Source organism: Thermobia domestica, chromosome 8, assembly GCF_964235325.1.
Source record: "Thermobia domestica chromosome 8, izTheDome1.hap1.1, whole genome shotgun sequence".
Classification (NCBI taxonomy): domain Eukaryota; kingdom Metazoa; phylum Arthropoda; class Insecta; order Zygentoma; family Lepismatidae; genus Thermobia; species Thermobia domestica.
The window spans coordinates 258,422,685-258,439,973 of NC_137461.1; the positions used below are offsets into that span (position 1 = coordinate 258,422,685).

The 17,289-nt window shown below is 34.2% G+C and overlaps 1 protein-coding gene across 1 annotated transcript in view; it reads right to left on the minus strand.

Moving 5' to 3' along the window:
- The window catches only part of LOC145692559 (inactive ubiquitin carboxyl-terminal hydrolase MINDY-4B-like), a 392,682-nt gene that overhangs the window by 298,172 nt on the left and 77,221 nt on the right, over nt 1-17,289 (minus strand). The window contains exon 3 of the mRNA XM_081767869.1: nt 8,258-8,366. Coding sequence (XP_081623995.1) covers nt 8,258-8,366 — 109 coding nt within the window. The remainder of the gene's footprint in view (nt 1-8,257; nt 8,367-17,289) is intronic.

Here is a 17,289-nt window from a genome sequence, read left to right on the forward strand (position 1 = left end):
AGGTTTATGGAATAGGCCCTATATTTGAACCTCTTTTTCCTTAAAGATACGCATTTCAATGGACGTGCACTGATAATATTATATAATATCACCTCTTCTTATTCCTTATGCCATGGGGACTGAAGTTGGACATAAACGGTATCGGATGTGGAACTGTTTATCTCAGCGATCCCCAAAACTACGGATTAGACACTACCATAGGTCGTTTTCGATTATTTTTACATGTCGTCACCTTTCCCACCTACTTCTCACCTCTTCTCATCCCGCGTCCCGGTAGTGCATTTAAAAAGATATGTTAGGCCATGGCCCAGTCTTGTACCAAAAGTTATCAAATTCTGTGAAGCGATCCAGGAGAAATTCGCCGGCAAACATAACTACATTCAATTTTATTTATGTAGAAAATGGCCCCGCTCCACTTTAAACGGAAATTTCAAAAACACTGAGATGCATGGCCGTCTGCAGTGGGAAACAAGGCGGGGCAGTTGTCCTCCCCCGGCATTTACGTAGGATATTCAGTTCTTAAGCTGGGTTGTCACTTTACAAGAATCTTGTAGCTGTCATAAAAATATCTTGTAACTGCAATATTTCTACATGTGAACATAGTCTTGAAAGGGACATACAACATTTTCTTCATCTTACAAGGAGTCAAACCATGTGCAACTTTCTGGGTCGTCTTGCTTACTACCTGCTATCGCCCTCCCGCTGACTATAGGGTTGCCAGATTTAGTAAACGAAAAGCCGGTACACTAATCTCAAGCTATATACATGGTGTTTGAAAACAACACCGACAACGTTTCGGAGGTGATTCCTCACACCAAGATAAGACAAAAAAGTATAGACCAACCTGGATGCACAAATGCTTCCTCTCGGAGTTATAGGTTGCCGAAAACATAAAAAAAATGAACTTTAAAAGTTCATAGCTACAAAACTGTGGGATTTACCGTACTCAGGTCAAGACTTCACTCAGGAACTATGTACGCTATCCAAAAATACATGTTTCAGAATCCTAAGGTACTCACGCAACAATTTTATAGAGGGAGTTTGGCTTCGGGCATATAATTTGAAGTACTCACCAACTACTTCTATAAAAACTGCTGCAAAAGTACCGCAGGATTCTGAAGCTTGAATATTTGGATAGGGCACGTACTAGTTCCTAAGTGAAGTCTTGTCTCGATTACGGTAGCTCCCACAGTTTTTGAGCTATGAACCTTTAAAGTTCATTTTTTTCATGTTTTCGGCAGCCAATAACTCCGAAAGAAAACATTTGTGCACCCAGGTTAGTCTATACTTTTTGTCTTATTTTGGTGTCAGGAATCACCTCCCAAACGTTGTCGGTGTTGTTTTGAAACACCCTGTATAAGATAAGGGTGACTACTCATTTGGTCATAATCAATTAATTACCTGTGTTTCCTAGGTTACCAATTACAATTTTCCAGTTCATTCTACACACAGTTAACACAAATGAAGCCCAACAAGGGATGTATAAAGAATGTGAAAATGCACACATTATGCCTGACGTCCCTTATAGTCAGAAATACTATTCTAAAAAGAAATACAAATTTAGCAAAAAAAAAAATACATTTATGCTAAATTTAGAACGATAAACAGAAAGGAAATATCTTTAAAGATTTACGCAGACTATCCAAAAGCTTAGCAGAAAGAAAATCCAGTATCAAAATTAAACAAGAGACACCATTAACTGCTAGTTCTTGTGCTAGACTAAATTGTTACGGAATTTTAACCCGAAAATTACTGAAAATTTGATTTCATTATATACCGACAAAGAAAACTTCACTCTACACTCATTGGACTGGATAAAACGCTTGATTGGAAAATTGTTCGTCCGAAGACAGCAGACACGATGAAATAGCCTGCGGTTAACATGCAGTGACTGAAGGCAGTACCACCATTGTTGATTAAAATTTCAGCAATGAAGTGGTCCTTCGTTGCTGATTGAAGTATAAAATAACTAGTTGTTAAAGTCCGTCATCCGGAAGAAAACGTTCTTTTCCAATGAAAGTGATATTCGAGAAATTATTGCCATAACAAATGTCCCCTCTTGAATATTGAAAAAAAAAAAAAAAAAAAATTGCCCCTCTGGAAGATCGATCAAAAGAATGGGGGTGATTTTCAAACTTGAAGTTGCTTGTTTAGTAAAATTAATTGGTACACAAATCTTCTGGAAACTTTCCGTTTTTAAGTGAGACATACGTTGATTTTTTTTCAATCTTAAGAACGAAAACCGGGACAAAAAGTGTCCCGGAAGCCTTTTTCGGGACACTTAATTCTTTCATTGAACACCGGGACGTTTGGCAACCCTATGCTGACATAAATAAAAAACAGTATCGCCGCTTCAGAAACAACGGATTCTTTTGGACGGCGAGTGGAAGCGCGCCAAAATACACGTTTTTAATGAGGAGGTTCACTATTTGTCCACTAGAGTGCAGTGCTGCATGAGTGGAGATATCTTTCTTGCTTTCAGAAAGTTGTAATGTATGTATAAACAGTAATTAAAAAAAATCGAGTTACAAGATTTTTTAAATGACAGTGTGACAGTTGCCTCATATTCATTTTTATTTAATTTTAAATAAGTTCTTTTAATTCAATTATGCATATGATTAAAACAACTTTAGCGAGCGTCATTTTAAATTTTTTGTGTGAAAAAGCAAAGGGAACTGAAATAGCATTCTTTATTTTTTCCCTATCCAAGAATAAAATGCTTTTTTTTTTTTTTTTTGTATTCCTGTCGTTGCAACCAGGAAGGCAAGCTACCCTTCTTTTTGTCCCTTAAACAATACTGCGCTGAACGTCTGAAGCCACACAAGACCACACATACAGAGGACCCTTCGTGAATCCAAGGAAAGAAACAGGAGAGCTTTTAACATCTCTCTGTGAAAGAGGAGAAAAATATTAAAGTCTGTTCAAAGTGAATAGAATCGTAGTGCAAAATAATCCCAGTAAATTTGTTAAACTCACATTTCCCCGTCAGGATGTCTCCACGTAGAACTTAGATAAAATTTTTGCACAGGTTTGGAAGTTGGTCCAACTACACGAACCAGACAAGAAGTCTCCAAATGAACTTCCATAAATTTTTTAATATAACTTGCAAAATCTAAAAAAGTCACGTACGCTGGAAAGACGACGCTCGAGAACCGTAAATGGGCGGATACGAATAAAATGGAATTGAGAACGCCAAATAATTTGACGAATGAGAGAAAAAGAAGGAAATCAAAAACGCAGTTGGAGGCGTGTCCTAAAAGATCAACGAGAGAAGAATTCGAAATTCCAAGTTAATAGTAGTTAAGTTAAAGACCGGGAAGCAGTGCGTCAAAAACATTTAAGGATACCCGAAAGTTCCACACACACTACACTTTAAAACATACCACACGATAATTAAGAAACATAATGAGAGGCTAAGTTAGGAAACAGCCCAGTGGACGATTTTTTGGCAACACTAAGTCATAGACATTTATACGTAAATTTTCTTAATTGGGAACGTTAATCTTCGAAAAACTTTGAAGGATTCACATACATTTTATGTGGTTGATACATTTTCACGCATAAACATATATCTGCAAACACTCCAGACAACAAGCGTCAACGGACATATTTAACGAAGATTAGTAGTCAGGAAAACCAATTTAAAAGCTGATTGCATACTTCCGGAAAGCACTTAGACTAATCTTAATCATACACCATTAGCAAGCATTTATAATGAACACTTCTTAAAAACACTTCAAAACAAAATAAAATAAATCCACGTAACACTACACCCGAACATGAAGCAGTAATGGTGGTGCAGTGTAATATTTAAAAGTGCTGGTGTAGAAAGTGCATAATCAAGAGATGGATCGACGGAAGCCCCATTTCAATGGACAAGGACAGACAACAGCGGGTCGCTCCTCGCAGAATAGGACGAAGGCAAGGGAGAAGACCGAGGAGAGAACTCAGGACCCAGGACATTCGTCGCGCAGGCACGAAATAAGGAAGCGTGAGGATCCCTGTATATGTGTGCTCAGCGTAGTGGAAACAACAAAAGATAGGACCCACCTAAATTATTTATTGGCGTTAAAAGGCCGATTCTCTGCATTAAATAAAGATGCAAGACGTTCTCTACAGAAATTAAAGTCGGAAATAGTTAAGATTTCAAAACATGATTTCATAACATTAAGAACAGATGCTTTATTTCGAACTTTAGCTAGCGAAGATTAGAATTTTTACCTTAAAGTAGGCTAAGAGTGAACTATAAAGACACTTTAGCAATTTTATTTCTATATATTATGTGATATTAGTAACCACATCGTTCTCATTCAAGACATTAATTCCCATAATTTTTCCTCTTGTCAGTTATGATTCATAATTGTGGATAAGTGGATAAAGAAAGATAAACTAAATGTAAACAAAATAATATGTAGATTTTAGTAGTTCGAATTGATAAAAGAAGGCAATCTAAGTATGTAACCTAGAATATTTAAACCTGCATTAAGTGAAATTGCGTCATCTGCGCTGTTGACAGGCACTCTTTAAATGTAAGATAATTAGAAACAAAGCTGGATATATTTTCTAGAAGTGCGATCAGTGTACTGTTTAAAATTGTATAAAGTCACTATGTTTGTAAAGTTATTCACATAGGAGTTGGTAACTTAATGAATTTATTTCAATCAATATGCTAATAGGGGTTTAATGAATAATCTGAAGTGAATGTCTCAATGCAAGTATTTGACGTAGAGCTCAAAGGTTAATTAGTAATTACAAAAACGAAAATAATCTCACGATCAGACATTTTTGTGTTTCTCCCCGAAATACGTCAATAAAACGGAACAAATATTACATTTTTGTCACAAAGAATACGTTTTGGCTAATAACCATAAAGTAGGCTAAGCAAAGCCGCATTTAATGTATCATTCTGATCCTCTAAACAATAGAGTAATCGGAAGTCTATGAGCATAAATCTCACTAATGACGATACCCTACAGCTATATGCATATGCTAATGTTGCAGCATTAAAAAAACCATAAAAATAGACACATTTGTCTAAGAATTCTTTTAAAAGACGTCTTTGCATTTAGTATGAATATTTGAGTATTAATAGTCTTCTATGTATTTATGCATGCCTATATTTATAATTTCTCTCTCTCTCTCTCTCTCTCTCTCTATATATATATATATATATATATATATATATATATATATATATATGTGTGTGTGTGTGTGTGTGTGTGTGTGTGTGTGTGTGTGTCTTGGTATTTTTCTATATTCGCCAATATGTGTGTACATGTTATCCATGGTTAAATAACAATACTAGTCGCATTGATATTATGTATGTATAATATATACTAGTTGTTTATGTCGATATCAAATTTTATATCTGGTGTTATTATCTCCCATTCTCAGTTATGAATAGAAACGATTAAAAGAAAGGCATAGGCTTACTTAGTTTCTTTAGGTCATTCTGTTTCTCACTAAATCTCAAATCAAAGTCATGACTTATTTCGACTTATTTCAACTTATTTCACCTTATCCACAAATTCTAGATTATTCCACTTCTTATTTTTTCTCAAGCAACCTAAATCGTAGGTATTTAAATTCAGATCCCATCAAACTATATAAATCTTAAATTCATAATCTTAGCAATATCATTAGTCATAAAGTATCAGCTAATCAACGTTAGTCGTATGTTTATTATCCAATGTCACATAACTAAGTATTTTCAAATGTAAGGTTGTAAATTAACCAGTTTTGTATTGTTATATATAAAATTATTGTTATAATTATAAGAGCTCATTATGTAAGAATAACAATCATAAATTTCATGTAGGACTGGTTATGGATATCGGTTTCATTAGTTTGTTTATGTATGTCAGGTTACTTATAATAATTTATTCAAGTTATAGGTAAAAAAATGTAATTTACTTAGCTTAAATTGATTTTGGTGCTAAGGCCTTATGCCTTATTCTTCATATCTGTTATCATAAAATTACAGATTCAGTGTTAGTTTTCGTCATACTTAATTTTTTTATTTAAACATTTTTTTTGTTTGTTTTTACTCATTAAAGCTTTTATTATATTGTTAACCTAAATTCGTAAACTGTTTCTTTCATAAACAAATTTTATCCCTAACCTCAAAAATAACATTTTTTTAGAGTCTGTTAGGCTAAACTAATAAGGCAAAGTAGGCAATTTTCTAATTCTATCTACCAAGGACTAAATTGAACTGATTTTCATGACTGTCAATCAAAATTTTAAATTCAAGATATTTGTTTATTTCTGGCAACATTAATATTATTATTCTCTAATTTTCATGGAAAGTGAAAATCAGTCTAGTTCGTCCCTAAACCAGAAATTAGAGCAATTTTCTTTTTGTCAACATTGCAGCATGTAAATACATAAATACAGGTGCAAATAAAATAAATTTTCGTTTGTTCTTACGGTTTAGGAAATCTTATTTCCCTAAAGCGCTGGGATACCGTGGAGAAATAGGCTTTCCATTACTTTAATATCAGTCTTCATCGAGTCACAAACCATTTTAGTTCAAAAAACAAAAACTTCAACGGTGGGGCACATGACATAAATTGCAGCACCCAAAACACAAACCAACACCCCACTCATCATTTTGTTAAGTTCTACAAAAATTTGGCGCTCCGAACAACAACCACTTTCTATTTTTGTGAAGTTTTTACAAAATTGTCAGCCCAAACAGAAAAACCTCTCTTTCTATTTTTAAATTTTTACAACAGCTACAAGATTCTTGTAAAGTGACAACCCAGCTTTAGAAGTGCATGTCAAGACATAGTGATTTGCTTGCTCACATACTATAATACTTAATATAGTATGTATATTAAATATTATAGTAGTATAGTTTATGCATTATAGTCAGTAGGAACATGTGAGTAAATGACTCTTCTTTTATATGATGAATTATGTGGACGTGCGCATCAAAGTGTATGTATATTCGCAACTGCGCAAAGCTGTGTCAGTCTTTTGCCACCCTGAATGAATAGGGTGAAAATAAAATGAGTGTCTAAACCGTTGGTTTTAAATCGTGGGACGAAAAGACGTAAAGGACCAATAAGAGAGAGTAGTCTCTTGAAAGAGACTAAATATGATGAAGTCTGATAATTATTCGTGCTTTACAATCTGAAATCGAAATCAAGACTACGTAGAGCACAGATAATCAGATGAATAACGTCCGTTTGAACACCGGCCCTCAAGTAGTTAATAGAACTGTCCTACAGGTCGAACTACCTTAGAATAAGCAATAATGACTACTAACTGGAGCTACGACTGGAAAATTAATTTATTCCTCAAAGCTTTATTTTGAAATATATTTAAAGACATGTTTAAAAACCTAAAATTATTACAACACTTGAAAAATGCTATTTAACAAACGTTAGTTTTATACCAGTGTTATCCGTAGGAAAATTATATCGAACGCTATATCTAAATATGAACTATAATTTACATATGCATATTGGTAGACTCTGATCAAATATGCCGTATAACTTACTGGTCAATTCCGATCAAATATTTTCAATATGTTGTTCAACTCTGATCAACTACATGTATGCGCTAGAACTCATATACTGGTCAACTCAGATCAAATATGAATTATAGCAGGGTTACTCAACCTATGGCACGCGAGCCGCTACTATTGGTACTTACGACTTATGTTGGTATCAATAATTAATATGCTTTGGTGGTACATTAGTGGTAAAGGTTGAAAACCCCTGCCATATAACTTTCATACTGGTCAACCCTGATCAAATATGTTCTATGTTTTCTTTTACACTACTAATATGTTCCTCTATTACTATTTCTCATGATCTTTTTTATGTAATCAACAGTAATATTAATGAAACTTTTGGATCATCCTTATATTGACTTATGACTTTTCTTTAACATTCGTCTCAGTCCAGCATTTTAGTCGTGTTCAGCATCTAGATTTAATATTACCAACTCTAAAGGTAGAAAATTTAAAGAAGTGTGCTAAGAATCAATCGTTAAGTTTGGAGTGTTATCATATGTGTGTAGTGGGGTTATATATATATATATATATATATATATATATATATATATATATATATAAACCCCACTATATATATATATAAAGGAGGAGATATACGAATTCATAGCTTTGCTCTGAGTACCATCCTTACGGCAACATAAGAGGGGACACTTCGAATTCATTGGGGAAATTCCTCTACAATGTACTCTGTGTGCTTAAATTTTACATGTAAGTTACTTGTGGATCACTTACCTCCTGGAACAACACTTTTCTCAAAAGAATGACTTTTAGCAACGGCCAACGCCTTCGCAAGGGCCTCAAAGCGTCTTGAACTACGGCATTCCGCGCTGGATCCATTTTGCTGCAAAAATAAGACGAAGAAAATAAGAAAATTTGTGAACAGTATGATTGTATAGCTAAATTGAGTATTATATATCTATATCCTACAAAGAAAATCTAAAGCAGTAAACCGTATTATATAGCATAGGAACTGACCTCTGGGGAGAACTCAATTAAAATCGAAAAATTGTAGTTATCTAACATATACCAAACAGGTTTAGCACGATTATTTATTTTATTTATTCACAAAGTTTCATACAACACTAGGCCAATTAGCTGAAACTATACAACATAAAACCAAAAAGAAAATATAAAACAAAAACATAAAAAGATATAAAATACAGAAAAATAGGTCATCTCTCAATATACAAGATTCTTATGAATTGTGTTCTAAAGTTTCTCTCAAAGATAAACATGTTACATTCTGTTGACAATGTATTGTAAACTTGTGCTATTCTGTAAACCAAGGAGCACTGGTTGCACTAGTAGCACTAGGCAATTGATAATCTAGGTATCTCATAAGTTTGCGAATTGAGAAAGCGGAGGAATACGAAAGTTAATCTGCGATATTAAAAATTCAAAATCAATTTTGCCATTGATGCAGTTAAAGTAAATCAGCTCCGTGGCGTCATTTGTCAGGGGAACGTAAGTTCATTAAAGACATTAGTTCTTGTTTCGAGTAATTATGTAAGTCAGGAATTTTAAATCTATGGTAACAAAGAAGTTTAATACAGAGTCAATACAGAAAATAATACAGAGGAATTTTACCAAAATTGTTCATCTTTCTTTTGATTTTTTTAAAACAAAAAAAGAAAAAAACATGCAGGGTGTTTCAAAACAACACCGACAACGTTTGGGAGGTGATTCCTGACACCAAGATAAAACAAAAAGTATGGACAAACCTGGGTGCACAAATGTGTCCTTTCGGAGTTATAGGCTGCCGGAAACATGAAAAAATGAACTTTAAAAGTCCGTAGCTTCAAAACTATGGGACCTACCGTAGTCGGTTTAAGACCTCACTTAGGAACTAATATGTGCCCTATCCAAAACTACATGTTTCAGAATTCTAAGGTACTTACACAACATCTTTTATAGAAGAAGTTTGGCTACGGGCATATAATTCGAAGTACTCACCAACTACCTCTGTTGTTCACCATAAATTTACTTGGCCGGGAACCGAACAAAGGACCCCAGTCACTAGAGATAAGCACTCTACCACTGAGCCACCGTGCCTCCCAAAATAATAATAAAACCATTATTCCTTGCTTCTAGTGATAAAACACTCGTATAGTCCTAAAAGGCAGAAAAACATTGTATTGAACGGATTGTCCATCATTTCCGTTATAACTTTCAAGATTTGTTAGATCTCAACCAGCATATTACAAATTATCTACTTGTTCCTTCTGAACGAGAACAGGAGAAATTCTAGTGAACAAAATCGAATTTGATATTTCGACCGATTTACAGTGTCATGTCCCATATATACTATGCTGGAAAAAGTTATTTTTGATGTATATATATATATATCTGTTCGTCAGATGCCTATTTCTCTGTTCATCCATTGTTACGTAAACTTTGAAGGTATTCATGGGATTCTATAATGTAGGTAGTTATTCGACTTTCAGCTCTTACTCCAAAAATAAGACGCAAAATAACGTAAAGTGAAAATTAAATTTCGATTTTCTCGAAAAGAATTCTAATAAATTTTATTTATATTTTTGAAATCACTCTTTCATATTCATGCTGTGTACTATGAATATTGTGACGAAATCCGATATGTAAGGGAGCAACGGAACAAATCCTAGTGTTTCTGCACCGAAAGGAGAACCGCAAACCATAAAGTCACGAGTAAAGCTCCGTGAGAAGGTTCTACTTTAAAAAGAATGCACCACAAACATACGTAGCCTATTTACCCGACTCTAAAGCGATTCTGAATATAAGACGAACTTCCTATTTTGAAGAGGTTTCTTGACAATTTTCTTATTTTCAACAATTCTGAATAATCACAACATTACAAATTCTTTTGTTGATTTAAAATATGTTACAAGACAACAAAAATATTAACATTACCTATAATAAATTTATGTCCATTAATGCTTTCCTAAATTACAGTAATCACAAAAATCTGTAAAATACTATGCCGTAAATAAAAACTTTTTGATTTGATTTCAGTTTAGCGTCCCTTTCAACAGCGAGGCTATACGGGACGTAGACTTACAGCTTAACATGAGATCCGAACTACACGAACTCCCGCTGGGAATCGAACCCGGGTCTCACATAGCAAAAGCACGTACGCTAATCGCTTAGCCACAAGGAAACTCCATAAATAAAAACAAACGCAGTAGTTAAAAGTATAGCATTTTTACTTTCACAACCATTTTTTTTAAATTTTCTACTTAAGCTAAATAATATGGGTATATTTTAATGTTTGGTATCAACTATGGTTTGTATTACACAACGTAAAAACATTGACCTCAACTTAAAGCAAGCTTAATCTGTGTATGTAAGACTGACTACCTTTCGAATGGCGAACTGGGATGGGAAACCTCATCTTATAGTCGAGTAAATATGATGAATGCTGACAACTAAACTTGAATGTATTTTATACGCTATTCATTACCTTTCAATGGATCATCCGTACTAAAAATAAAAACCATACGAAAAACCGTAGTAAAAATAAAAATAAAATATTTAAAAAATATTTTAACGCAAAAATAAAACAAATTGGACTAAAAAGTAAAAATAAAATATTTAAAAGAAACATTTTACGACAAGAAATAAGACAAATCATACTAAAAAGTAAAAATAAAATATTTATAAAACATTTTAACACACAAAATAAAACAAATGTTAGTCAAAAGTAAATATAAAATATACTAACATTTAAAATATTTAAAAGAAATCGTACTAAAAAGTAAAAACTAATTCTCTTTCCAAAAATTAATTTTTAAAAAAATTGTATTTATGCATGTCTAAAAACAAAAGCATGAGGAATGATCTTATATACATGAGGCTTGAATAAATTATAAATTATGAAAGAGTTGCCCATGCTTTTGTCATACATTTTTTTTTTAAAGAAAGAAAAGTAATTTTCTTGAAAACGGGATTTATTTTTTGCTTTATAGTAAGATTTATTTTTGTTTGTCTTTTTTTTTTAATTTTAAAAAACCACTTGTAAGAAACCAAATTAAAAATTATCTTGTCAAATTTGAAATCGTACTCGGAAAATCATATCTACTCCTGCCATCTGTTGTCCAAATTCAAACATTTTGTTTCTCCCGCTAATCACTAGATGGCTGAAAAGTCGCTAAGGACCGTAATATTTCACGCTCCGCATCAATTCAAGCAACTCACACAGGTGTTTCGTTCCTGCTTAATTTTATTTTTTTTTTTAATTTTAGTTTGGTAATTTTTTTAGTTGGAAAAAATAAAGTTATAGTAAAGAGGAGATGAGTTTTAAGGTAGCATAGTGTTTTAAAATGTTAAACTGTATTTTTTATATTAATTAGTTTTGTTTTAATTTTTATAAATTTAGAGGAGCCGTTTATGAAAAGTATGACTTTTATTACTACAAAATGAAAATTTATTAGGTTATTGAATATTAACTTTTATATGACTTTACCATAAAATTATTTATAATAAAATTTATTTTATTATTTTAAAATTTTGATTAGCAGGAGGATGTAGTCCTACATTTTGAAAGTTATACCTAAATTTTAAAAAAATTGTTTTTTCCTCTTTTTTTTAATAAACTGCATAATATTATAAGGCGTCAAATCACATCTTACGTAAAACGATAACATTCATCTTTTACGTTAAGGTAAAACGGAAGGAATCGTGTAATTAGTTAAGTAACATATGTGTTGAGCACCTGAAGAATAACATAATTGATAAACGATGGGAATTTGTCTGAAAGATTTCTTCTTCTTCTTCGTTTTTTTCGTTTCATTCCATGAGACCGAAAGTGGTAGAGATTTCCTACTTAAGTTTTCATCTCTCACTATCCCTCCATTGCGGCTGAAAGTTATAGATCTGTTGCAATATTGAATTCTTATAAAAGGTGTCTTATAAAGAATGCAACTTTTGAAATGTCCACCATTTGTGTTCTAGTAAATTGGCAACACTGAACGTTACACGTTTGGCTCAAGAAACGCCGGAGTTGAGGGTCTTCAGGACCGTATCTAGGGGGTCCTCCCCCCTAAAATTTTCACGGTAGGCTTGCAAATGAATTATAATATGGTGATGAACTATAATATGATTGGATCAGGACCCCCTAACTTCAGCCGGGACCCCCCCCCTACATTTTTGGGCTGGCTACCGGCCTGAGGCTCTTTACAAAATTTCAGTTCGACAGCCATTATTCACATCATTCCTTTGTTCGTTCTATGTTGTAATGATTGAATCAAGTGTATTGAAATAATATTAAGTCCTGTCTACGAATATTCGTCAGCCTCTCTCATTCTTTTCTTCCAAACCTACTTACTGCTATACTCCCTTCCTTTCCCACACCATAAACAACAACAACAACAATAATAATAATAATAATAATAATAATAATAATAATAATAATAATAATAATAATAATAATAATAATAATAATAATAATAATAATTTGATGTCACAGGGTTACTCTTTAAGTTAAAGGTGACGGATGATTAATTAAAGAAAATAATTATGTTGAAATTTATATAAGAAAATTCAACTAATCTCTTCCTCACAAGTGACGTATGTATGTATGTCAGGGTATTTGCGTCAGTTATTACCAATGACGTATTGCGTACGCCACGAGTTCCCTAAAAAAAAATCGCTTTTGTACATGTTTAGTATTGCGAGGCGTGCGTCTCTTCCCCTGAAGTGACTGGACATCTTGATATGACAGTTAGTCAAGGAATGATATTACTTTGCCTGCGGGCGACTGCAAATGTAGCATAACCTTGCCTGTTGCTTCAATATCTGTGAAAAATATTTTTGTTAGGTGGAAATTCCCCCCCCCCCCCGCGAATGTTCCTCCACTTGCAATATTGAACAATTCAGAACTGTAAGATTTAATTTAAGTTAAATCATCTATATATTAAAATACTACGTTTATATGCTTGTGGACGTTTATGTTTGTGACCAATTCCTTTGAAAATATCTCGGAACCACAAGCTCTCTAAAAAGATGCTATTTTCACTGATCGGTTTTGTGCAGATTGTTCAGTTCTAACTGAATATTTTAAGAAAATAGCCCTTATTTCTTTATTGCATTTTTTAGGGGTACACTGGAAGTATTGACGTTTTAAAAAGTAAAGCATCATATCCGACGAGTTATACGTTTTAACACCACACATTTGCATGCGGGGTTAATAGAAAATATATCTCTCAGGCGTTTGTTTATTGCCAAATGATAATGAAAAACGAAGGATATCGGTTTCTCCAGTCTAACACGGGATGTACTTGAACCTGAACCCTCAAAGTGGGGGTGATGTATATATGTCCTGAAAGCTTGGGTCAAGGTAAGATCAAAACCGGTTACCAAAATTGGGGAGGTCTCTAGAATTTTACTTGAGGGTAGCACGTTACTCATTTTTATTAACACCTTTAAGCGTGTCTTAAAGTCCGTTGCAATCCCGAAAAATCTGAAACAGTGAGACAAATATAAAAGCAGAAAACCATGTCTTTCATCATTTCAAAAGTATAACGTAGCAAAGTAAAATAAATTGTCCCAGGGTCCCAGACGGGGTAGAACTCAAAATTTTTAAATTGAAAAGGGGATCAACTTGCATATCGTATGAAAGTTGGTGTTAAATAAAAGAAGATAAATCAAGTCGCGACTCTCTACGATAAGCATGTGCAAAATAGCGGTGGATCAAAATATCAGCACAGTCTTCATTGCAAAATCTATGGCCAATCTTATGTATATGAAACGATGGAATAGGTGAGAAACAAAAACACGGATATATCATTATTTCAAAAGTATAATAATTCAAAGTAAAAAAAATGTTCCAGGGTCTGTTGCAGGGTCCCAGATGGGATCAAACTCAAAATGTTGAAATAGCAAGGGGTGCATATTGAGTATCGTATAAAAGCTTATGTTAAGTGAAAGAAGAGGAAACAAGTCTCGACTATTGATGAAAAAGTTTATTGCCACTTCTATTAATCTGAAACGGCGAGACAGGTGTAAAAACAAAACAAAACAAAAACTATTGTAGAATGTATCAAAGGAAAAAAATATTCCAGTTTCAACTGCCGGATAACAGACGGGGTCAAACTCAAAAGTTTCAAGTGCCAAGGGGGATAAATAAGCACATCATTTGAAAGCTCGTGTAAAATGATACAGATTTGGACATTGGACAAGTCTCGACTGTCGATAAGCATTGCAAAATGGCATGAGTCGTTTCCTTTGATACATTCTAGTGTTTGTTTTGTTTTGTTTTGTTTTTACACCTGTCTCACCGTTTCAGATTAAGAGGAGTGGCAATAGACTTTTTCATCAAGAGTCGAGACTTGTTTCCTCTTCTTTCACTTAACATAAGCTTTCATACGATACTCAATTTGAACCCCTTTCCATTTCAATATTTTAAGTTGGACCCCGTCTGGGACCCTGCGAGGAACCCTGGAACTTTTTTTTTACTTTGAATTATTATACTTTTGAAATAATGACATATTCCTGTTTTTGTTTCTACACCTATTCCATCGTTTCAGATTCATACGTGTCGCCATAGATTTTGCAATAAAGATTGTGTTGATATTTTCACCCACCACTATTTTGTACAGGCTTATCGTAGAGAGTAGCGACTTGATTTATCTTCTTTTATTTAACACCAACTTTTATACGATATGCAAGTTGCTCCCCCTTTCCATTTAAAAATTTTGAGTTGGACCCCACCTGGGACCTTGCGGGGGACCCTGGGACAATTTATTTTACTTTGCTACGTTATACTTTTGAAATGATGAAAGATATGGTTTTCTGTTTTCATATTTGTCCCACCGTTTCAAATTTTTCGGGGTTGCAACGGACTTTAAGACACGCTTAAAGGTGTTAATAAAAATGAGTAACGTGCTGCCCTCAAGCGGAATGCTTGAGACCTCCCCAATTTTGGTAATCGGTTTTGATCTTACCTTGACCCAAGCTTTCAGGAAATATATACATCACCCCCACTTTGTGGGTTCAGGTTCAAATACATTCCGTGTAAGATGAATCTTTATTGTTTGGAGTGCTTTGCTCAATGAATACTATATATCACTGGCATTACAATTGTGTGTGTGAAAACACTGATCATACATGAATTAGAAACTCCGACCGGAAGTAAGCTCAAATCTTGCAAACGGTGCGAGATATTGAAAACATAACCGAAAAAATCTTCCCTTTATGATACTCAAGACGTCCTTCACTTGTATCTATAAAGAGACATGTAGAGATAAAAATGAAATGAAATCTTTGAGTTTTACGTCCCACGGTTATGCCGGTTAGGCTAAAGGAGACGGTGATGACGAGAGATGAGTGAAATGGTGGAATGAAGAAAGTGGGAGGAAACGGGAGAACCCCGAGAAAACCCACGAGCACGGTGTTTGTCCACCACAAACTTCACTTGGCGAGGGCTGGGATCGAACCCGGGACCCCAAGCACCAGAGGTGAACGCTCTACCACTGAGCCACCGCGCCCCCCAGACATGTAGGATGTCGTGAGGAATGACAAGGAGATTCATACTGATATGTGAATGATGCACTGTGTAGAGAGCGCAGGTTCAGCAAGTACTATTTGAAAAAATAATTAAAGTTAAAATATTATATTCTTCATGTTTTATGGTGCGACTATTCTTCTGAGTTTGGATTATACTTCCTCATTTCAACCAAAATACACTATTTGATAGAATTTCGGAATTATCCATGGACATGTAAAAATCGCATTTCTTATCCAAACACCAGAAAAGATAAATTAACACAGAAAATGTTTGCTCTGATGATGTTTAAAATTTGGTATTTGAGGCCAAAGCAGTGAATAACCCCTAAAGCGGAAGGGGTTAAGCACAATGGCTCGAACTTTTCATCCCGCTAATAGAAATTGGTGAGGTTACATACTGTGAGCAGACATGGGTAGAGATATACTCATTAATAGGATTTCCATAATAAAGTTATTTAATTTCAGGTGCTCTGTGATTGTTTATTTATTTACAAGAGCAATGAAATAATATACGAAAATTTATGGCTCTGAAATCAATCCCAATGAATCAATACTAATGAAGTTCCCCCAAATTTAAATATCCCTCTTTGTGAAGATTAACAGAATGGTAAATGGGATTAGGCAACGTTCTTACTAAATTAACATTAAATCAAAACTGTCCAACAAAGTGCTGGAGTGAGGGAAAACAGGAATTATCGGTAAAACCGGAAGGAATCATTTTGAAAACTATCTGTATACATAAATATCACATAGTCTAAAAAGTGTTGAGTCTTTCGTGCACGAGATGGGGCTAGTGTCCCAAATTTCGGGGTATATGAGTCGCAGCACGTCAGGCTTAACGTCATTTCACAGCTGAAATTAGTAGAAGTGAAAAACGTTGAAAAATGAAATCTTTAAGTTTGCGTCTCACGGTTATGCCGGCTAGACCAAAGGAGACAGTGATGATGAGAAATGAAAGAAATGGTGAAATGAAGAAAGTAGGAGGAAACGGGAAAACCCCGAGAAAACTCACGCACACATTGTTTGTCCACCACAAGGTTCACCTGGCGCGAGCTGGGATCGAACCAAAGACTCCATGCATAAAAGGTGAACGCTCTACCACGGAGCCAACGCGGACGCCATGTAGCCACGAACTTAGGGGACTCTCGGGTCAGCCTTTTTGCTCTCATTTTTCCCAGGATACTTTGCGGTCCGTGACGTCATGTGGAGATATCGCGGTATTTTTCAAAATAACAAGTGAAACACTGCATAAACAATTACACTGCTGTTTCAAGATGGGCTAA